Source organism: Limulus polyphemus, unplaced genomic scaffold (assembly GCF_000517525.1).
Source record: "Limulus polyphemus unplaced genomic scaffold, Limulus_polyphemus-2.1.2 Scaffold14, whole genome shotgun sequence".
Lineage (NCBI taxonomy): Eukaryota > Metazoa > Arthropoda > Merostomata > Xiphosura > Limulidae > Limulus > Limulus polyphemus.
Genome location: NW_013665624.1, coordinates 1663065 through 1688724, shown reverse-complemented (window position 1 = coordinate 1688724; position 25660 = coordinate 1663065). Strand labels below are relative to the sequence as shown.

Here is a 25660-nt window from a genome sequence, read left to right as displayed (position 1 = left end):
AGGCATGCTCTTTATTACTTGTATATTTGTAAGCCCTGTAAACAGACTGTTTATGGAAGTTTCCATCTTCCTTGTACCTTCTCATTTGTGACTTGATCAACATATGAGAAAAATATAGTTCTATTGTTCATCATGCTTCCCAGTTCTATGCTTATTCTTTATGCGTGCAGAGTACAGCTAGAAAATACTATTTGTCATGCTGTTTCTAGTCTGTAGACTTGCTCCTCTCCATACAAAATGCCCCTGGAAGTTTCTTTCATGCGCACTGTATGCTTGTTTCTCACCATTATAATGTAGTTGGAATTTAATATCGTAAATACCATTTCTTTCGTGATATTTGTTTCTCTTGATTACAGAGTGCAGTTCGAAGTTTCTATTATGCACGCTGTTTCTTACTTGAGTGCTTGTTTCTTCTATATACAGGGTACTAAGCATACACGGAAAAAACAGCATTCACGAAAACACTTTCAACTCTCCTCTTATATGTAGAGTATTGTTGGAAGCTTGTATTGCAACACGCTGTTTCTTGCTTGAGTGCTTGTTTCTCCTATATACAGGGTATAGTTGAAAGTTATTTGTATGCTTATTCACTATATTTAAAGGATATAATTTGAAGTTTATATTGTATATACTGTTCTTTACTTGTATGCCTGTTTCTGACTCGTATGTTTTCCCCTATATACAGAATATAAGAAGAAATTCCTATCGAGGATATTGTATTCTTGATACCCCATATACAGTGAAGCTCGAAGTTTATATCATAATTCCTGTTCTTTATGCGTATGCTTCTTACACCTCTAAAGAGAAGATTTTAGTAGTAGTAGGAAGATTCTATCGTGCATACAGTTTCTTACTTGTATACTTGCTCCCAATTTACATAGAGTATTGTTGGAGGTTTCTATGGTGAATGCTATTGATTACATACAGTTTCTTACTTGTATGCTTGCTCCCAATTTACATAGAGTATTGTTGGAGGTTTCTATGGTGAATGCTATTAATTACATACAGTTTCTTACTTGTATGCTTGCTCCCAATTTACATAGAGTATTGTTGAAGGTTTCTATGGTGAATGCTATTGATTACATACAGTTTCTTACTTGTATACTTGCTCCCAATTTACATAGAGTATAGTTGGAGGTTTCTATGGTGAATGCTATTGATTACTTACATGCTTATTCCTCTTACGTTAGCGATGTTTCGCGAAAAATCATAATGTATTAACTTTGTAAATCTCGAGCTTAATAGTTTTTGTTCTTATTTATACGTTCATAGCAAGGCGTTGATTATTTATAGCGCAAAGCCACATACTGGACTATATGTGCTCTGTCCACCACGGGTCCCCCGGTGAGACACCGGTAAGTCTATGGACTTGCGAAGCTAAAATCAGGGGTTTGATGCCCCTCGGTGAACACAGCAAACAGCCCGATGTGGTTTTGCTATGAAAACAACAACAACAAAAAATACACTGTCCACAGCGGGGAATCTACTAAGAATTTCAGGATTGTAAATCCGTGAATTTACGCTGACACACTTGGAACCTAGAGTGAGTAGGTGATATGTAATATACATGAAAAACTCGAGTTTACGAATTTTAACTTGTAATTCATCAGCTAGATGTGCGAACACTTATAATCTAGCATAAATGAATAACTCAAATTTTCTCAATCGTTTTTAAATTAATAAAAAATAAAAAACATATGGATAACGAACATTAGTTTTTCATTAGTTTCAGTAGTTGCTATTTTATAACAATGAAAGCTAAATAACTCATAATCGATACTTGATATGACAGCTAGGTTAACATACCTTTTAAGATTAATTGCAATATAACTATTTTGTTTATTTCGCTATGAAGAAAAATCACGCAAGTTTTGTTCTATATACATATGTGGGAAATATTATTTTCGTCAACCACATACCAATGAAAAACATTCATCTGAAATTTAATCATACATATTGATAAAATAAGATATTGATATTTATGTAAATACAATGTCAAGCATACCTAGTTAATTTTCAGAGAGTTTTGTCTCCTAATATATTATTTTGCAATTTTTAAGCAAATCAAACTTTCGTCAACACCTATGCTTAACTAACTAGTTGTTTTTGATTTAATTCAAATGCACATAGCAATCTAATTTACACGCCATTAAAAAGAATGAGATAAATCATATTCTTGTAATACATCTTAATTTCTTTCTTAATCATATAAGATATTATGGTTTTACAAACTGGAAATTAGAATGACAATATTCAAGATGAACGCATGGGAGCTAAGAGGCCTAGTTCGGCTCTTTGAACCAAAAAAAAAAAAACGGAATTGTTTATTACTTTTCTGATTCTACTGCATTTGAAAGTTCGAAACGTGGTCAGCATCACGTTTCGGTCTCAAAAACGTTCCATCTACAACCCTGCTCAGATTTACAAACTAGTGAACTTTGATTAATATATAAAATCTAAAGAAATCTAATACTTAAACATTGCTGTAGTTTTTATTAAGATAGGAAAAACTCACATATTTTGATACTGTTCTATTATTTTTATATAACAATCCTCAATCTCTTTGATCACTGTATTTAGTAGCTGCATAGAATCCTGTTCAATCAAAACTTCCTTTAAATTCTCGACCACAGACCAGGCTCTAAGGCAATAACCTAAAAGAAGAAAATAAAAATTAGTGTTATTGTTATCTGCTATTTTATGTACTTGTTATTATTTACAACATTATTCCCATTTTGCACTTCTTCACCGATATTTCACAAGGGTTAACCTGAGGGTGACCTAAGGAGGTTGAAACGTTGTTACTTCTTTTGTGTTTTTAAATACAAATTTAAAATCACATATCAGCCGTCTCTACTATATATATGTAATTTAAGGAGTGTACATTGTATGAAGAGAAATGCATTATTTAATGGAAGTAATGCTATGAACTATTAAATGGTTCATAAACTGTTCATAAAATGTGATTAATATAATTACTTAACGTTATTCCAGATCAGTTTAAAAGGAATGTGATTAAGATAGTTACTTAACGTTATTCCAGATCAGTTTAAAAGGAATGTGATTAAGATAGTTACTTAACGTTATTCCAGATCCGTTTAAAAGGAATGTGATTAAGATAACTATTCATAGTGTGTATAAAATTACGAAAATACTTTCAAATAAGAATAAGAATGTCTATTCAAGTAACATTGTTAGTAATATCATATATATGTATATATATGATTATGTGGCCGAACAGTTAAGTTTATCTAATTAGTATACATAACTATCCTTTATTTTACTTATATTTATCTGGATATAAAGCACGTTTTCCAAAACAGTAATTGGTATATAAGAGTGTCGTAACAAATTTATCAAGTGTGTAATTTTGTAAGGGAATTTTAATCACTAAATGACAGACGACTATATTCGTCTAATGTATATTCTCATAAAATAAGCGCCTCAGTGGCACAGCGGTATGTCTGCGGACTTACAACGCTAGAAACCAGGTTTCGATACCCGTGGTGGGCAGAGCACAGATAGTCCACTGTATAGCGTTGTGCTTAATTACAAACAATATCATAAAATTAGATGTAAGCAATCGCAAAAAATACTCAAACTGTCTTTTACAGATACACATAATGTAGCATTCTATTATCTGCTTAAATATGAGATTTGTTGAATCGGTTTTCATAGATAGTGAGGTAATTCCGTTATCCATTCTAACCTCAATTTAGTGTATTACAAAGTAATTGGTTTATTTATTCATCATCAATACGTTCTCAATCAATGTAAGTTAATTATATAGATCGGAAATTAAAAAACTAATTTTGTTAGGAAACTTAATAGAATGTGATAAACACGTGTAAAATAATAATAAAAAAACAACTAAAATCAATGATGAGTAAAATGTACTAGTTAGCTAGATACCCTCGCTATAAACAATATTTTCAGATGTAAGCCCAGTAATATCTCACGAGGTTTCACTAGTTTAAGAGAATTAGGCTAGTCCTAAATTCATAGAATAAGTTAACAATGCAGACAAGTGTAGAAAATTAATAATAACATGATTAAACATCATTTTAACATATAACCAGTAATGCCGATAAAAGTAAAGAAAAAATGTTTTCCATGAATTAACTAACACACAACCAATAGTTATTTGCTATGTATTCCATATAAACATAATATTAAGTTTGCTTTCTTAACCATGATCGATGGTGCTAATCGGAAAAAAATATATAAAAAAATAACTCATAAACACATTAACGAATCGGATTTTGAATTATTATTTATGAGAGTGAATATATTTTTACTTATATCAAATGAAGAAAATATTCTCACAGGAAAAGTACAAAAGTTCATATGTAATTCAATTACTTCGTTTATGCAAATTAGTTTTTCTTTAGGTGTACAAATTATATTTGGTGTATTTCTGATGTCATATTTTTTTGCTGTGCAGTCTTGTTTAACGTACGTGTTGTACTTGTTTCAATATATTATGCAGACAAGTATTACAAAAAAAACAACAACAAATAATTAAGGTTGGTATTTACAAGGCATGTTCATGGAACCCTATGTAATTTCCACCGAATGTTATTTTATAGATATGTTTAGCTTGACCAGTAATTTATTAGATAATCACTTTATGATTACTTTTCAGGAGTTTGCAGGGAATTCATTTTTATACTGTAAAATAACACACTGAATTAAGTACAAAACCCAGCCTCTTATGACATCACTATAAACTCTGAATATATTGTATTACTTCAAAAGGAGGTAACGATTTTAAGCAATATCAAACAAACAGTCCCATTTTGAATGTACAAAGTCATGATTTGACTTCCTGGAGACCAATAGGAGTTTTATAGAAGTTTGATAGTTATGATAAACTGCATATAATGGGTGATGTGGGCTATATTGATGGAACATGTTATTATGGACACGAGATACGAGGATATCGAGGTTCTGTCAATGTTAATAAAAGCTTTTGGGAATCTATTATGTACGGTAGTAGGTCATTCTGTTCTCTCAGTGCTGTACAGTTTTTAGATCATGACGAAATCAATTTGATTTGCAAAATGATTGGACTGCTATATGTACCTATAAACTAGATAATCATCCACAATTCTCAATATCAGAGAAGAACAATAGGAAAAATTCTACTCTGGGATTTAAACGGGCGAATGTGTGAGATTTTTGGATGAGGAAACTGCTTATAGATCTTTTCTTCTTGAACTTGAAAAGACTCACTTCGATGTCGTGGAATGGTAAATATACAGGATGTGATGAGAGATGGTTGTATACCTATATCAGATCATGGTAATTTTAAGATCTAAATTAAAAGCAATAAATGTGAGAGACTTGGTAAAAAAACAACAACATAAAATACAAATAATTCTTTAATTATAGCATTGGAAGGATATTCTAGTGAATATGTCTGCTGAGGTGTTCCGAATGAACTGCCAAATCATAACATGAACATGCGAACTTGTGTTTGTTAGCAAGGGGAGTATCACAGTCCGAGTAAAATGAAATAATGACAAAAATATAATTTAAGAATGAGGTTAAAGTGCCGATTGTGTGTTTGCGATGAGAACAGTAAGATAAATCAAAACTATAGAACTAGCCGGAATACACGGGTTTCTTGTGTTCGTGTGGAAACTAAAAGCCATAGGTTCTTTCTTATGACCAGATCTCTTCAACAGTTTAAAAATGAAGGCCTCGCCCCAGCTGTAACGAAACGCTGTTTCATTGAGTCATTGCTGGAGAAATGTGAATAACAATTTTGATTCACATCAAAGGTTCGACTGCCGTGAATTGCTAAATGAGTATCATGAGTTTAAGGTTTTGCCAGATGTCAGTTTGTAGAGGATAACGTTTCTTTATTAATTTCATATTTGTACTTAGCGTGTTCTTTGTTGATACTTGATTCTCTCATGATTTTAAATGTTTATGTTTAACCTCTTCCTTTATATGTTTATAAGATTTTTGAACGATTGCGTCTCTATGAATGATTGTTCCCCATGTATAGCAAATTTGTGTGGTTATATGTTACTTGTCAGGAATATGCATAACGTATCTGATAATAATGCTGATAACATTGTATCACTCATGAGAGTTGCATTTCATTAGACCTATAAAGAAAAAGACTTGAGTCTTCTGATGCTTGTTTCAACAATTCTATGCTTGACTTGGATTATCTATTTTCATAAACTTAGTGAAGCCTATATATATATATATATATAAATGACTGCATGAATTCTTGTTTTTAGTACCAGAAAATTTCGTTAGTGACCTAAAAACAAGTCCAGATACGTGGTCAGTCATTCTAATCAAATACAGCTGCGTGATCAAATGTTTCAAGTCTGACTTCTATGAGTGAGAGTGACTAAGAGGATTGTGGTTTTACGTCTAACTTTGAATGAGTTTATGCATGAACTATGTCGTCATATTTTCTAAACTTACTACACATTCATAGAGTTTCTTATTAAGTGCGAATCTGGGGTCAGTTGTTCCATAACAAGTTCCAAGTGTTTATAACGCATGCACAAGGAAATGTCTGTATGATCATTTGTTTCTTGCCAAATTTCAGTGTTTAGGAGGCTTAAAAAAAAAAGAGTACGTTTGTATGTTTTCTTGTTCCATTTCTACCTTTATATAATTTTAAAGGTATTAGTGGGTTATAACTACATCAGTATATGTTAAGATGTTTCATGGCTATTTAAATGCCCGTAATCGTGAAACCACAAGAAATTTGATGGAATTTAACTGAATAGTAACTTGTTTCGATATCGCTTCAAAAGCAAATAAATCATGTAAACATATAAATTTTGTACACATTAAATGTTATTCTAGGAATCTTTTCTTAAGCGTTGCCTAAGAGATTACATTAAGCATACTGTAGGTATCGACATGACACACTCGTTTCTTAACCAAAATAGTGCTCAACTTTTCCTTTTCACTTCTAATGAGAAACGTCCTTACATTTTAAGATAATACGTGAGATGTAATTCATTTCACTCCCTAACGTTGCACGAAACCAAAACTGGCATCCCTGGTTTGAGCAGAAATGGAAGTGCAAATTTGCACATCTAGATGCATAGCGGTATCTTCAACTATCTGTTGACAATGATAAACTTAAATATTTCACATTGTGCTTTGTTCGTTCATCATATCTAAAAACGTGAAAAACAAAATATCAGGAAGTCAAAAGCTTCACAGAAACCCCAGGATAGGGGTTAATTTCATCCATTGATTTGTCAGTTCTCTGCATAGTTGTATCTTCATATATATATATATAAATCTGAATGAACCGCGTACATATTCTTAGGCTACAGTGTAGTTTAGTAAAAACAGAACAGTACTCATTCCAGTAAGTTCTAAATCATAATACCCTACCAGAAGTGATTAATTTTTTCAAGCTAGAAATTCCTTGAGTTGTTCCAAGTTTGGTGCATCGTGCATCAACTGGTTGGGTTGCATTAACACATAAGGTATAGGCATCACACACTTTGACTATCACCTCGTTTGCATCTAAAAGAGTAAAAAAATAAGAAAATTCAGTATTCAATGATGTACTTATATAAACATATAATGTGTTAGACAGTATATTATAAATGCACATCTAAGTGTATAGTTGTATCTCTAAATATCTGTTCAAAACAGGAAACTTAAATATTTCATATTGTACTTTATTTGTTTATGGTATAAAAAACACGAAATCAATAAAAAACGATATATATATATATCCTGTATAATAGGAAAGTCATTTATATACATACAATGTCTAATAATTTAATGACTTTTATATACTGGACAAAATATATGAAGGATGTAGAATGTTTGTAACAAGCCTTATTTTCGAAAAAAAGTAAAATAGAACAAACATGCATGCCAGTCAAATAATAGTTTTCTATCAAAATGTATCTTTGGTACTAAACATGTTTGATATGTGTTCATGTGTATGTATGCCTTTGGCCGTTAAGGTGATAAAGATCAGATGGTGGGTGAATTCTTACGTTAACAGAGGTCTTAGAAGTCAAGTGTCATGATTGGATATATACGTAATTTCTTAGCTATATTAGCCTCACGCGAATCAATAGAGCTGATGGGAAACTTGAAAGTGGAGACGCTCCACACTCTGATACTACATAATATGGACTGTCACTGAGTGAAATTTTCAGTTTGCGGACAAAATACTAGAAAGCCACCTGATTCTCAGAAATCCCAAGATATGGGTTAATTTCGTCTATTATTTTGCCAGTTCTTTATACTGTGTGTTGCAACAGATCAAGACATAAAATTATCCATTATGATGCAATATGTGGTCCCCATTAATGAACAGTATAAAAAGCCTGTAAGTTGAAGGTTAAAGGTTGAACACTTTGTATGTTCTTAGGCATAAATATTAATAATAACAACTTGTACAAAAAAATTATATGTTTGAAGAACTGTTACTGTTTTAATCACAATATTTTCCTCTTAAATAAATCAAGAGATTTTCTAAAATCAGAGAAAAAAGCATACTATATACCTTTCTTTTGTTGTCAGTATTCTATCATCTAAGTAATTTCTCGAAAATAAGCTATGAATTGTTGAAAATCTTGGCTCCAACCATTTTGACATTTACAACAAATACTATGTGTATGTATTGTATCATTTGAAATTTCTAATTTGAAGACTTTATACAAATGTCTTTAATAGTAAACATTTGATGATAAAACAAAGTTTTAATTTACATGTAGCTCTTCCACTTTACTTTGTATCCTTCAAGTGGTACGTAATTTATTAAACTTGGTTTTACCTGAAGGTCAGACTTTGTAAACTTGCTATCAGACTAATTAAGTAATAGAATTGAAAGAGCCCACACGTTTTGTGTATGTGTTAATGACACTGGTGATTAAGTATATAGCAATCATTCGATGACAAATGTATAGCAGAAAAATCGGTAAAAACGTTATTTATTGAACTTTTAGCCTATATGCAAACAGTTTCAGTCTGCAAGAAGCAAACTCTAGACAAAGATTTGTAAAAATATCTACAAAATGGTAAGATTTTTTAAATATTAATGGTTAAGTATAACTATTTACGTAGATCCTTTAAACTTTAGCAAAACAAATTAGCTTATAAATTAAATTAACCTAAATATGAAATTGTGTATAGTGTATAGAGATTTAAATAAACATCCTTTATATATTTAACTGTATTAAATGTGTTTTACAAAATGGTGTTATTAACACAATTAATGTACTCCTGAAGAGTTTTTCTTACCTAACATATTGTTTTTATAAATATTGAATTGAAGAGTTAGTACAGTCAATTCTGTTTTTAAGTACACATTTAATGTACTGATTATACTTCGTGATTCAATATTAACTCGCATGACATACTTTTACATTTTCTGACGTTTTGCATATAAAACACGTACCATGAATTCATTTTTAAAATTAATATATCTCATAATATCTATTTACCCTGAAATTAAAGATATTACCTTTCCTAAAATATCAGTCATGCATCGTGTGCTTTATAAAATCTCAACATGCAACATGAGTAGTTATCATATTACCCTGGATGTGTTTATTCAGGCAGAGGACATAGAGAGGATAATATCATAATTCCAGTTTATCTCACTAGAGGGCTCGTTGCTAGGATTACGTTTCGAGAGAACCACCAAAGGGTGATATAGATCAACTTTATAGTAGCAACCAAAGTTTTAAAATTAATATTTTATCTAAATTTCATAACATTGTTTTTACTGAAAAGTTTCTATAACAATTACAATTTTGCTTTATAAGTAAAATATTAAACCCTTTTTATCATTATCATCAACTTTAGAGTTTTTGCTTGCATATTTGATTGAAATTAAAAGCATTTCATATTGACAGTTGGTGTTTGTATAGGCAGATAGTTACTGCACTACTGTAGGACTCCATACGGATTTTAACTTGTCTCAACATATATTTATAGTTTTTATTTATATATATTTACTTGTATTACATGTGTTTTGTAAAGGCATATGTTTTTTTATAGGCAGACAGTGTTGCTAAACTTCTGTAACATTACGTACAGATAACAATTTGTGTTTACAGTTTTTACGTGTGATTACACGATTGATATTTTAACGATTTAATACCTTTAGCGAGTGCCTGAAATTCCAATTAATGTTTTATCAAAACAAAACGTTTCGTTTATCATTTTCTCATGGTCAGTAGTTTTTCCACTGCATGACTAAAGTGTGTGCTACTTCTCTTTGACTCTACACTTTTATCACGCCAGCAAGAAAGTTTATAAAACTTGTTTTGTACTAGAGTGTCAGACTGGTTTTTGAATTTTGCGCAAAGCTACACATGGGGTATCTGTGCTAGCCATCCCTAATTTAGTAGTGAAAAACTAGAGGGAAAGCAGCTAGTCATCACCACCCACCGCCAACTCTTGAACTACTCATTTACGAACGAATAGTGGGATTGACTGCCATATTATAACGCCCCCACAGCTGAAAGGACGAGGATTCGCACCCGCGACCCTTAGGGTGCGAGTAGAGCGTCCTAACCATCTGGCCATGATATAACTCCTACAGTAATAAGAACTGTACCATAAGATTTTGTTGGACATATGACTTTATTCACTTACTTTTTTATCGAGGTATGGTAGAATATTCCATCTGTAATTAGTGTTATCAAGTGAAAGGATGTGTGTGGCCATAAAAAAATTAAATTAATTTTTAAAACAGTGGAAACATCTGAAATCATTGAACAAACTGCAATGTCGTATAATTTTGTGGTGTGGAGATCCTGGAGGGTGCACAACTTTTAACTAGTGGGTGCCATACTTAACACTGTCTTATCAAAACAAAGAATGAATAAGTGTGAGTCTAGTAATATTGAGATATATATTGTAGAAATTGCAAATATCTGACAACACCAAATGCAAGTTATAAAAAATAAGAGCAGAGCTTCAAATAACAATAGAAATTCAATGGTTCAGTCTAGCCAATAGTTCAACTCAGTGGTTTTGAAAGGTTGTACACACACAGAGTTAAAGTGTTTGTTGCTATACACTTTCACACCATTTTCTTCCCAAAAACAGTAAAATAAATTTATTATTATTATAATAAGAAGCTTAGAAATATGAATATTTTGCATAGTGTTACATAAACGTTTTAGTTTAGTCAAGCTACAAACAATTAGCTCAAATCAACAGACTCTGTGATATGCTACAACAGTAAAAATTGTGTACTTTATTTCTCGTCTGGGCTAAGATTTAAGTAAACATAAAAAGGTTTAGTCATATAATCTATTAGGCAAGCTATAAAAAAGTGATAATTCTTTCGAAAAATTATAATATATGATGGTGAGAGTTCCATACATTATATATAAAGCAATATTTTTTCTTTAGCCATATTTATAAATGATAAGACTTAACGTGAGCATGCTTACTTCAGCATATACCAAGAGCAAGTTAGTGTATGGAGAGTGAAATTCGACATATTTTCAATAAAGCCCAATGAATAGCCAATGGGGTTAGATATACAGCAAGTGAGATTTGATTAAGGTAGTTTAGGATCAAGCATCCTCACCCTATGAAATGGCAAGCCATACTACACAGTAAAGAAACAGAACTGATCTTATTAACTATCTAGATGCTGAATTATTGATTGCGCCACAAAACTGTAATATTTCGAAGTTAAGTCATCCCTATGCTCGAATGAAAATGACCAATCATGTGAGTAGTAAGAATCCCTTTCGGTAAATCCAACAATACATGTAAAGTAAATACCATTGCATTTAATCAGTTTGGTAGATGATCTTATCCTGACCAGTTTGAAATAATTGTTCTTATCTAGAACAAATGACACTCCACTGTCCAAAACAAGCGTATACATTATGCTTGTGGTACTCTGTAATAAAGATTGTGCTTTTTTGTATTTTATATTTTTCCAGTTGTCTCTTTCTTCATTCTCAGGTATTCTGAGAAACACAATGTCACCCTTTATAACTCATAAGTGGATCTCCTATTATTAGGTAGACTTATACCATTGCTCTAACAATAATCAGGTTACGTGAATATACCACCAGAGTTTATCATCCTGTAATCGATCAACTTAGAAACAATGGTGTCAAGGGCATCTCAGATAACACAGATTATTGGCTCTCAGTTCTTTATATAACAATTTTTTTGCTTCTCTTAAGCTATACCTCTTGTTATCAATATATAAAACAATCTCTCTGTTTGGTTGGTTGCCTGCTTGTTTATCTGCTATGTTCACTGTGCAGATAACACTCACATGAAGGTGCACAAAACGACAATTTTTCGTTGACTTACGCGTCTATCGTCTGCTTGCCAAACATATACATTAAACGAATAAATTGTATGCAGATTTAACATTTTTGGGTAAGTTTGAGTTCCCATTTAATTTAGAATATAGCATATTTAGTTATAGATAATTAACTATACATCTACTAATGCATCATATATTTAACCTCAAACAAAAAAGAAATGTATTCAGAATTAGAATGTCCTGTATGACAAGGCAAACAGTAAGCCTGGCCTATAAAATAAAATTATGCCATCTGCCATAAAATAGAATATGTGAAAAGAGTAAGACTTGAATTACAATACTTATTCTGTACAATGAGATTAAACGTCATGTCAGCAAATGTATTTTATTCTACTTTTTTTTTCACTGGGTGTTTCGATACCTGGAAGTGTTTATTTTTTCTTTTGATACATTATAAAGTACAATATTGCAGTTTGTTTGTCGTATTTGTCATATATCAATGTCATAATGTGAACACCGTATCACGTAAATAAAAATATATAAACTTTATATTAAAGCAAATTCGAAATAATATTAAACATATATTTACGTTTGAAATTTTAATACTTGAGGAAGGGTGACGGGGAATGGGGGGAATCGAGCTAGGTTTACCCTGTTCGCCAGAACGGGTACTCATATGTGTATAAGATAATCTAAATATTCTCCATAAGGGCCTATTTATCCTTGCCAGTGAAGGAAAAACAAAAATATTGTTCGTAAGGAAGCCCTGGTTTAAAACTGGTTCGTAGTTTATTTTCAAAAATCAAACCTAAGGCTTTTTTTTTCCATAAATTTTTACCTACAGAAATATGGAACAGGAAAACAGAGAGAGTAGGTTTTATTTTCGAAAACCCGGGCAACGCTGTGTAATCGCTACCAGTGTATGATAAAATAAGTAGAGCGCTAAATAGACAGTACGAAAATTGAGCATCACATATTCGATATAGATCCTTCACGTTAATGGGGAGGAGGTCTGTGTTAAAAATGGTGCTTTCCGGTTTGAATAAAAGCTTTCAGTTATTATTATTTGCAAACATATATGCACAAAACCGTTTGTTCTTAATTTATTATATCCAATGTAGATGCAGACTAGTATATCAATAAGAATTGGGTCTGTACACAATATAAAATCACTTTTATGTAAATTATCTATCCCTTGATCTTGTTATATCGAGATATAACAGTTTCTCTAAGAAACATTCTTCACATCAAACTCATACACGTATATGATGTACTAGAACTTTGTTGGTATGTAAAAGCACACTGTGTCATGTCTAAGAAAAAAACTGTGCCCCATACAAACGTATATACATGTGTTATGTTGCATCAGATATGACCAGCAATTTTAGATTTAAATAGTTTTATTTTTTTTAGAACGATATTGAGCTATATACCTTTGTCTCTAATATTGAGCTATTGACTAGAGGAAAGGCAACCATATTAGTACCCTACCATATTTGAAATTATAATATTTGATGAGGGATGACGAGGGATTGGGGGGAATATAGCTAGGTGTATCCTGTTCGCCAGAACGGATACTCATACTCATAAGATAATCAAAATATTCTCCAAAAGGGCTTATTTATCCTTGCCAGAGAAAGAAAAAAAACATCATTCATAAGGAAGCCCTGATATAAAACAGATTCGTAGTTTATTTTCAAAAATCAAACCTAAGGTTGTTTTTTCATAAACAAATTATGCCAAATATGGCAAAAATACTCTTGTGCAATCTATCTTTTATAATTTATTTTACCAATGTTTTCTCGGAGTTGACCAAAATTAGTTTTTTTCAGCTAATAAAGTATTTGATAGATGAATAATACTGTAGTATTCTAGTGTTATATGTCAGCTTTTGAGAAGCATATAATAGTGTACCTATGTATCTATCTACTACCTAGGAAGTTCGCGTAATTTTTACGAGACACTGCTAAAACCCTATTTAATCGTGGGATTTTTGGCAGCAGCATTTAAAGTATCAAAGACCTTTGAAAAAGGAATAAGGTTAGCGATTTTTAAACTGATATACATGTATAACATATACACATGTATTTTTATATACACACGAACGTCCTTTGTTTAGAGTTTTTTTGTGTGAACTATGGTATTTGAAAACAATTCATGCTTTTAGTGAGAAAATCTTTATATTTGGAGAAGATAAAAGCTGCTCTCAGACAGACTTCTTCAGTGTATGTACTCCAGTTTTCTTTATAGGCGATTTATAGTTTAATATGTGTTGAATTACACATAATATTTAGATTTGAAATATGCTCTAACAATTTTCATTACACTATTTAGATAATAAATTTCAAATTATTGGTAGACAAGAACATATATTTTTCAGCATTTCAAGATCGTTTCACCATTACTACATAATGTGTCATTGTTCTAGCCACCAATATGAACAAGGAGTACTAATGAAAACTTTCATAAACAAAAACTTACTGCATGGCAGTACGACATTCCTGGCAATTCCAGTGAAAACGGAGTTGGTTAATTCAATAGCATAACTTGTTAAATTTTTCATTGTCGTATAAAAGAACTGATAAGTTAAAGGATATCTATCTATACTGGTCCACCATCCCTCACTTGCATCTAGAGTGAAATCCATTATCAAGGCAGAGTCTATAGATGGCCTTACCTAAACAATAAAAAAAAAGAACACACTTTCCAGATAAACATACAAATAAAGAGTTAAACAATAATTTATAATTTATTTTATCAATGTTTTCTTGGAGATGACCACAATTAGTTTTTTCAGCTAATAAAGTATTAAATAGTTGAATAATATCTACATTTATTATGTTTGTAATATAGTCCCCGCAGTGTTAATGAAATGACTAAGTTAACAGTTTAACTGTTGTTTACAACTCAATTCTTATATTAATAAAAATTTAATGAATTTTTCAAATACGATTGGTCATTTACTATGTGTTGAAACATATGATTTTATTGTGAGCTTGCGGTCTTCAAATCGACGACTTTAATGTATAATTATACAATGAGCAATACTCATTCATTGTATAATTTAGAGACTGGTACCAAACAAGAATAAAAATAAACCATATTTATTGATAAAGTCACAGAATTGAAGCTCAAAATAACCAATTTAAAACTTTCCAAGATAAGTACTTCAATAAATTTATTGAAAATGTATACCATTTTTCTTTATAATATTGCTTCAAGTATTGTTTGACAACATTAGTTTCAAGTTCAAATAATTAAATCGCAATATTACAAATACAAATTATGAAGATTGATCTTTAGAGAATTCAGAAACGTTCCTATCATAATAATATACATATATATATATATATATATATGCAAAAATGTTTTCGAAATTAAATTATAGACGAGAGATGGTTACATTATTAATTTCCAATTGTTTCTTGACAAATGATGAATTTCCTTATGGTGTCTAAGTTGGTGTTTGTTGACATTGCCTTTGTTTAATACCTACAAGTGGCAATAATTTCCTGGCTTTTTCTCCTTTTGGTGTTTTCTTCTTTTATCATATATTTTTTCCATTGTTAAAGTCTAAATTATAGTCTTTGTTTTGGATGTGGTGAGCAAGTGCTGGTGTTTGAATTTTAATATATCTTTCGTATTCTTCAAATCTAACATCAGTTGGTCGTTAAGTCTCTCCAAACTATTGCTCACAGTATTTATGCAGCGCATTTTAAACATTATTCTTCATAAAAAAATTCAAGAATATGTTACTTTATTTTTTCTTGAATTCCGGGCAAAGCTACTAGAGGGTTATCTGCACTTGTTGTACCTAATTTAGAAGTGACAGACTAGAAGGAAGGCAACTAATTAGCACCAGCTACCGCCAACTCTTGGGCTTCTCTTAAAGAACGAAAGTTGGATTGATCGTAACATTATAACGCCTCTACGGCTGAAAGGGCGAACTGCTCGGTGACGGAGCTCGAACCCGTGACCTGCAGATTACGAGTCGAGCGCCCTTATCAGATCTTAGGAATAGGTGATTTGACGTTAGTAAACACACCTCAAAATGTAAGGTTATTTTTAAAGGCTACGTTGATGTTAACTTTTTTATTATTGTCCTGAGTTTATCTTCAAGAATGAAAAGACTAGAATCATTATTTATACTGTCTTATTGGTCATATGATAGTTTACGTGATGTAAAGTTCTGTTATTACGTGGCTTACGTTATATTGTCTTTTTGATGATTTCGACTCTGATATTTACAGCCCCCCAGTGGCACAGCGGTATGTCTGCGGACTTACAACGCTAAAAACCGGGTTTCGATACCCGTGGTATGCAGAACACAGATACCCCATTGTGTAACTTCGTGCTTAACTTCAAACAAACAACTATATTATGTTACTATATTTATTGGATACGTATCTGAAATTCAATAACTTGCTAAATATGTCAAACAATGCCAACTTAATACAAAAGAACCCTAGTGCTTTCAAAAGGTGGATTTTTAGAAAGTGTTCAGGTTATGTATAAGGTATCATATATTTTGTTAAATTGATTTCTTGAACATACATATTTCTCTAACGTCATTAAAATATATCAAATCACTGACGTCAACATGATATCTTCTACAGTTGTTAACTTCTTGCATGTTACATTTCATTTCAATAGGCCGAGAAAAGTAACAGAAGCTAAAAATTTTGCAACCAGATAAACTTATAAATAACAATTATATTGTTGTTATTATGAATTTCATTTACTGCTTTGGCAGTATAATGTTCCATCTTATTTTAGGAAATGCACGGTAGATATAAGCTATTATAAAAGAAGGTCAACGTTATACCACATGAATTAAAAAACAGGTTATGTGAACTTGAATGTTTTAGTTCATGTAGTACGAAGTTGTACTTTTTATCGTTTTATATTGTAGCACGAATTATCTTATTATCTAATAGTTTAACTATTGTGTATACATTAAAACTAATAGTTTAATTTTTACAAAGTGCTTTACTAATGAATATTAGAAGAAATATGTTTAGTTTCATTATATTGTAGCACGAAGTATCTTATTGTGTATACATTAAAACTAATAGTTTAATTTTTACAAAGTGCTTTACTAATGAATATTAGAAGAAAGATGTTTAATTTCATTATATTGTAGCACGAATTATCTTGTTGTATATAAATTTAAACTAATAGTTTAATTTTTACAAAGTGCTTTACTAATGTATATTAGAATAAATATGTTTAGTTTCATTATATTGTAGCACGAATTATCTTATTGTGTATACATTAAAACTGATAGTTTAATTTTTACAAAGTGCTTTACTAATGTATATTAGAATAAATATGTTTAGTTTCATTATATTGTAGCACGAATTATCTTATTGTGTATACATTTAAACTAATAGTTTAACTTTTACAAAGTGCTTTACTAATGAATATTAGAAGAAATATGTTTAGTTTCATTATATTGTAGCACGAATTATCTTATTGTATATACATTTAAACTAATAGTTTAATTTTTACAAAGTGCTTTACTAATGTATATTAGAAGAAATATGTTAGTTTCATTATATTGTAGCACGAACTATCTTATTGTATATACATTTAAACTAATAGTTTAATTTTTACAAAGTGCTTTACTAATGTATATTAGAAGAAATATGTTCAGTTTCATTATATTGTAGCACGAACTATCTTATTGTGTATACATTTAAACTAATCCCACTTTACATTTCTTTATTTAGCACTACTCCACTGATATCACGGTAAGTTTCTGATAGGGAAAGAGCATGTCCTTGTGATTAACTGGGGATTCTAAGGCCGTGGAGCTATCAAAAATGCTGAGCATTTTCAGCTGTGGATGCATATTTAGAGTGACAGTCCATTCCGGTAATTGGTTAAATGAAACCGCTTCAGGCAACAGGTGCTGCCAATTGTTTGCCTTGTCTCTGGTACGCAACTCCAAATTTGGAACGGCTATGTCTAAATCAGGGGCGTCGTTCAGACGGAAAAATAAAAATAAACAGAATTGTAATAAACTGTAAGAACTTATTTTTAAGATGTGATTTATAATACTTGTGCTATAAAATTTTGCAGAATAAACTGTGATATTTGAGATACAGTTTGACTAATAAATCAGTTAATAATTATATCTATTTTTACCAACCTTCAACGTGCCACCAATTGGAGCTGTTGCTGTGGTGAATTTCAGTATTGGTAAATTGTCTGAAAGTTTATGATCAAGTGAATTGAAAAGTATATAATACGATTTTCTGGCTGACATTTTGTAAGTAGGGATGATAAAATATTTCGTTTGTCCATTCCGAGAACGATGTAGAGACAATACATTTTCAATGCAGTCAAAACCTAAAAATAAAAAAAGTCTGAATCAGTACAGGTTGCACTGTTAAATACCATTTTATTATAAAGATTATGCATTATATGTCTATGGGTGTTGGCATCCATAGTATAAAGCTGGGGGCTCAATTAAAATAATATTTGTTTTATTTTTTATGGTAACTGGGAAATGTCCGTCTGTGTCAATGAGCTATTTTGTTTTAGGATTTCATCCGAGAAGAGAGATAAACATTTTGATTTAGGGCACATTTCTCATTTTTATTCACTTTTAGGGTGCATCACCCACAGTTGGCTGCCTCGATTACCGTGAGTTTTGTGTGGTAACTGAAAGTTGTCTGACGTTTTACATTAGCTATTTTGGTTTTTAAGGTTTTTGTTAAGGTTTTGCCTGAGAAAGGGGATAACAAAGATCCAGAAATATGACACATTTCCACTTTTTTTATAATTTTGGCTTTGAACTTAAAAACACAAGTATTTAATTGGTTGAATGTGCCAAAAACCAAAATATGCAATTAGCATTTAATTATTCCATTAGGGATTTAAGAAAGAAGAAAGAAAACATTATCTAACATTGTCCTTTATATAATTTTTGCTTCCTCAATGGGTACCCTCATCTAGTGATTTCTAAAGTGCTTAGATGAATGTGTGGTCATAAAATAAAAGATAAGAATATATCAGAAAAATTCAAAATTATCTTAAAGTATTTTTCAAATACTCATTTAAGAAAAAGCAAGCTTAGGAAAGTTTATATTGCCTAGGTACCTATAGGCAATTTCATCAGCATTCATATACCTGAAACTGCCATCTAAAATATTATACAATGGTATTGTAAGTGTAAGATTTATGGATTTATTCAGTGTTTATACTTTTGGATAATAATGAACATATTATTCCACGAATTGCAATTATTTACGGTGAAAATACAATCCAAATGCAGATTATCTTGGATTTGTTTGTTTCTTTGGTTGTGATTAAGCATAAAGCTACACAATGGGCTATCTGTGATCTGTCTACCACGGGTATCGAAACCCAGTATCTGTGCCACTGGAGGGAAATTATCTTGGAATACCTCATTATTATTTTTATTTCTGGCAAAAATAGTGTTAGATAGTTAGTTTGCAAGCACCTCCAGTCAAAATAACTTGGAAACTGTTGATATTGAAAGGTATGAAAAATGTTACATTTCATTAAATTTACTAAACATCTCTAATTATCCAGCTTTTAAGAAATTAATCATACATATTTTGGCGAGCAAAATATCAGCCTTTTATTTTGAGATCATGAACAATTGAACCGAGACATTAAATAATCATGATAACGAACACGTTAACCTGATAAGTCATTATTATAATAGCTAAAGTGCAGCTTTCCAGAATTAATAAAATTGCAGCAAACATGTCTGGTACTATATATTTAAGACTTCATAAAACAGTTAGAGACTTTCACTACAATGAACAGAATAAATTAAACATTTAGGATTTGTACGGACATGGTTAAATTTTGAAGTTCGATTTAAAGGAAACAAAAACAAGGAAATTAGAAAATATTTCCTGAAAAAATTGCATTACAGACTTTTTTAATGTTCTTTCAACTTTGAAAAAACGTCAACCTCGCAAACGTTGAAGAATCACCTTTTAGTAACGTTCCAACAACGTATTTCCTACAACGTTGTGACAAAGTCGTTGCTTGCCAAAGAACTCCATGTTACGAAAACGTGGTTGCAACATTGGTCATAACATTATCAAAATACAACCATCAGACATAGTTCTGGAACATTTTGTGTTTGTTGGATTACTGCAGGTTGTTAGAAATGGCCGTTATGTATCACAACATCAACAAAATGATCTCAGAAGATTTCGGTAGTAGCATTCTCTGACAATGTTATTTGTAGAGTTGTCTCTCTATAGCTTAGATATTAAACTTCATCACATTCCGGAGACGCAACAAATGCAATCATTAGCCTGTGTTTATAGGACTGCGAAAAGTCCAATGGATTCCTGTTGATGTGAAATCCATTTAACTGATACCGTCGTACGTGAAATATGTATCACGTAATAATAATAATTAACTAATGTGTTTTTTATTATCTGTTGATAATTAATCGTTAATGGATGATAAAAATCTACTCGAAATGTGATCTTGTAAATCCCAACATCAGTACATCAAACTTATAAATGATGTTGTTTTAGACAGAACAAATTAAACATCACGTGCCATATCCTGAAAGCAGATGTCATCTTGTATTTCACCACCTGGTAGTCTACATTAGTTGACGTCATTTTTTTCAACGTCCAAAGGTATATATCTTTAACTCAAAAAGATATAGTAAGATGTAGTAAAAACTGTCGATTTATGTTTATGCATACCCATAAAAATTAGAGGTATGAAAAACAAATTATGATAGTAAATAAGAATGTTCAGTTTTCTTGTGGCGGAAGGATATAAAATTTCCTGAAATCAATGAATGAGAAGAAGTTCCAAGACTAACTACAATAATTTGACCAACTGTAAAGTATGACTCCTCTGTATCTTATGGAAGAAGTCGTTTAAACGTTATCACAACGACATAAAACTATTGAAAAGAGAAAATCAGCCAAGCATTGTATCTACGTCTACTGTTTTCAAATGAATTTGTTTGCATTTTCTACAAGTCTACTAATTAGTATTTAAGATATGTTGATCAAGTAAATATATATTGAAGCATGATATAAACTTTTCTTAATAATCAATTAATCTACAATGGCTCACAAAAATAATCATAATATTAATAAAATAACAATAGTAATAATAATAAAGTTAAGACATGTGTAATACGAAAATGAGACCATGCGAACATACTTAATGGAAAATTAATAATATTACCACCTATAGATAATGATACGACACTAGAATTTCAGTTTAATTAATAATTGTCTATAGAATATTTTGACAGAAATAGTTTAGGTATGCTGAAGTTATACATAAAAACACTCTATGCTGCTTTTCCAAAAAAATACTTAATATATTTTCCCACTGAGTAATATATTTTATAATATTTGATTTACCGATTACTTAGGAAACAAATATCTAATCAGTGGCATATAAAGATAAAAATAGCCTGATCCTCATTAGTCTGCTAGTCATTCAGTCGAAAGTTGAAACATTCATTATAAAAACTTCCTGATAAAGATTTATCGGTTGTAGCTTCTGTCGTTCAAAGCTGAAAATAGAACCACAAGTCCAAAAATATAATGAAATATAGGATAAGAGAAAGTAACAAAATATAAAAAATTACAACAATTTCGGACAATCTTCGGTTTCACTGCAATTTTAGCATACATAATGGTTCGTCAAGCACTAATGAAGCAGGTAATACTTCTGAAGATCTAAGTGATGCTGAAAATCCGTTTTTGTCACCCGCCGCCAGTAGTTCTTATTTTGTAAGAAAAAACAATAATATAAATTGTACCCAAGAAAGAAAAATGTTATGGATGCTATATATATATAGATAATTTGTTTATCCATTTTGAGGAGTACAAATACTCCACTGAAGCGCGAAACATCATAACAATCGAAACGTCTTTTAATATTGATGGTATTCTGATATTCTAAAGCTCTGAGAAATCAGTCTGACCTATCATGTGTGCAATAGGAAATTTGACACCAATCAGAGTTTTCTTGTGGTTTTGACGTATGGTAGTTCCAAACCATCAACTTTAAATATTTTGTATGATATTCTTCAAGATCTAAAAGATATTTGGCAACACGGATAAAGAGATGACAAAACATATAAAGTATTTTTGAGATGCATCATTTGTGACGCACCTGCAAGATCTATTGTGAAAGCAATAAAACTGTATTCTGGATGTGATTGCTATAAACAATCAGTATCGATGGATGTCATATTCAAAAGCATACAGCATGGAGGTACCCACAGATGAGTCCTTTAAGGATCAGATAAATGTTGAACACTGTAACTAACTTCCCCGATTGTGTAATTTACCAATATGCATGATCAAACAAATCCTCAAAGACTACATGCACTCTGTGCACTAATGTGTTGTCAGGAAAACTATAATATTCTGGATTACAGGAAACAAAATAGAGAAGATGTATATCAGCTCGCCAGATAGAAGAGATTAGTGACAGATTATTTATCCTCCAACCTTCCATGCCAATAATACTTGCATGTAAACCTCTTGGTCGTTAAGAAATAAACCTGTTGAAAGCAACCAGATTCGGGCAACCTCTCTTGTAAACGGGATAAATTGTGATGAAGGTGTGCATAAACCAGAGTTTTACCAATATTTCCTATATGTGTGTATACTTGTCTGTCCTCGTCTTGTGAAGCAACATATATTATTATGCAGTTCAGCTTCTCAGGTATTACATAACAAAAGGGAGAATTGTATACGGAGGTGGGTACTTTGTATACAACGTGCATAGTCTTATGCGTCTACCATTCGATGCAGAGAATTGTGTCTGTTTGAACAATCTGAACAACTTTTAAGCTTTCTCTTTCGAAAATTATTTGTAAAAGTTGAAAAGAGTGGTCAGATCAGGTAAAAGTCTATTGATGCAAATTGTAAAAGGACTCAAGAAGTCAAATGATGGAAGGAACATCAGTTGGAGCTAAAAGAGAGGCGAAAAAGCGGCTAGATTTTGGTTAGTCCTCAAGGAATTAGTGGATTACAATACTCTACATTATTTAAAAGTTATTGGAGTGAGCGGTCACCTTTCTAAATTCAGCAGTATGGAAACTACAAGATCTTCTATGTTTCTTAGATGTTACAATCTGATGTATAGGAACCCGGTGCAAGGCCAAAAAATAGAGACCTATTGGGCATGGTTTAAAAACAATGTAAGAAAACAGGAGTTAAGTGAACAATGAAGGTTTTATTTGCTTGTTTTTTGTTTGTCGTTAATCACAAAGCTACACAATGGGCTGTTTGTGCTGTGCCCACCAAGGATATTGAAGCCCCATTTATAGCGTAATAAGTCTTCAGATTTTGCCGCTGAGCCCTGGGGGCTTTCAACGAAGAAAGAAGAAAACTGGGAGATGTGAGAAAGCACAAGTAAACCAAGAGATGTAACGGAAGAAAGTAATATGTTATCAATAAGGAACAGAATCTATGTCTAAATGTGTGTTATTTATTATAGTATTAAAAGGAAATTTGTTATGTTAATTATAGTGTGAATCAATTCCTGATAGAAATGAGTACAACCTAAATAAAGTTCATAGACATAAGAGGGAAAGTGAAGTGCGAGTACAGAATGATCTGTAATAATGAAACAAGTTGAGATCAATATCAAGCTCAAACATTCCATCTAAAAGACCAAACAACACCTTCATGATAAATTATTCAACTTACTGTGAATCTAATAGGTGTAAAATGCTATATTCCAATGCAGAGTTTACTAGAGGGCTGAAACCTCCTTTAAAGAATCTTTTGATTCCAGAATCACCAATGTTTACTGTGTCATGTAGTAAAACGCACATATGAAACTTGTGTCTAGAATACGCCTAGATCAGACAGATGGTCATGACGACCGAAAATCATTAATAACATTTTCACGTGACTATTACGTTAAAGCATATTTCTTTTGATTATTAATCATTTTGATTAATTGTATTTTGGATGTGGTTTGGTTGTTGTGAAGTATACGTAAATGGTATCGAAACCCGATTTTTAGCGTCATAAGTCTGAAGACGTACGACTGAGACAGTGTGTGTGTGGGGGGGGGAGTTCGATATAAAATATCGTTTTTCTAACCCGTATGCATGATAAAAATATAGCAGAAAACTATATATATGCATAAAAGTAGAGCGTTTTCCATAATCTATCGTATAATTCTAGGATTATTTTCAAATTTCAGTATTAGAGCAGGCATTAAGAAAAAAATATTATGCGTTAGTAGAGCTTATAAGAGAAGGAACGATAGAAGTTGTCGCTGCAAAATGGTTGGAAATAGTTAAAAGAGTGTGTTTTAACCCAATAATTGATTTTAAGCCTTTTTCTATTTACTTACCTAACTTGTAAGGTTTTTATTTCTTAATTAATGCGTATAAAAATAAAATAAAAAAACAACATCTGGCCACGTAATAAACAGAACGAGTGATCGGCCAGATTATAGCTGATAGACAAGGAATTGTGGCACTTCTTTATTTATACAGGTAGGTAACAATCACGTTGTTACAAAAGCAACATGGAAATATATATATAAATATATAGATTTTAATGAATATTTTCAGACACCTAACACAAAGCGGAAAAGCATGCAAATAGCGCCAGAAAAAACATCCAACTTGGAATCTGATGAAGAAAAGGAAGTGACAAAATGATCGGCAGAAATATCTGCTCTGTACAGGGATGGTCATGATGGAGATGTTACATTTCAGGATATGATATGCTTCTACAATTTTATTGGTTTGTGCGACATATTTCTAGTGTGAAAAAAGTATAAATAATATTTTAACGAAAGACACGTCTTGCAATAATGTCCAAGCTGTCGCTGTTATCGTATTTTTTGCTAGATAATGTAGGATCTTTTTTGGTCTCGTTTGCAGATGAAGGGCTTGAAGGGCAACTTGAGGCCAAAAAGAGATACAATGTAGAAGCAATGTTTCATGCACATACCGTCTTTTTTGTTAGATTAACTGAAAACACTTATATTATTTGTAGCTGTCGCTAATAGAAGTTCCTTTTCACAAATTATCTTCTTTAACCTTGATAAATAGTTCGTACATTATTTCTTTTCTAATTTGAAAGCAAATGTAGTTTATATTTTCACAACGTTATAGATGAACAGATTTTTTTAGTTTTGACTTTTACAGGTTCTCTATCACAGCGCTCTTGGTGGGAATAACATAGGAGATGTGGCAAGGAGGGTGATGACTAGACTGGGTTGATAAAATCTTTGGTCCTAATTTGGCTTCAAAGGCTTAAAAATAAAAACTGGAGAGGCCTTCATGTAGCATATACTCTGTAGAGCTTCTATACGTAAGTGCACATTAATTTTAAGCTTTCGTTTTTCTAGTGAATATAATATTCTATTATTGATAGAATGTTA

At 31.4% G+C, this 25660-nt stretch overlaps 1 protein-coding gene across 1 annotated transcript in view; it reads right to left on the bottom strand.

Annotated features, from left to right (window-relative positions):
- LOC111085299 overlaps positions 1-14871 on the bottom strand; it is a 78920-nt gene extending 64049 nt beyond the window's left edge. Inside the window, exons 1-3 of the mRNA XM_022383207.1 lie at positions 14747-14871; positions 7384-7518; positions 2516-2654 (exon numbers count right to left, since the gene is read on the bottom strand). Coding sequence (XP_022238915.1) covers positions 2516-2654; positions 7384-7518; positions 14747-14828 — 356 coding nt within the window. The 5' untranslated portion in view covers positions 14829-14871. The remainder of the gene's footprint in view (positions 1-2515; positions 2655-7383; positions 7519-14746) is intronic.
- Positions 14872-25660: the final 10789 nt, after the last annotated feature.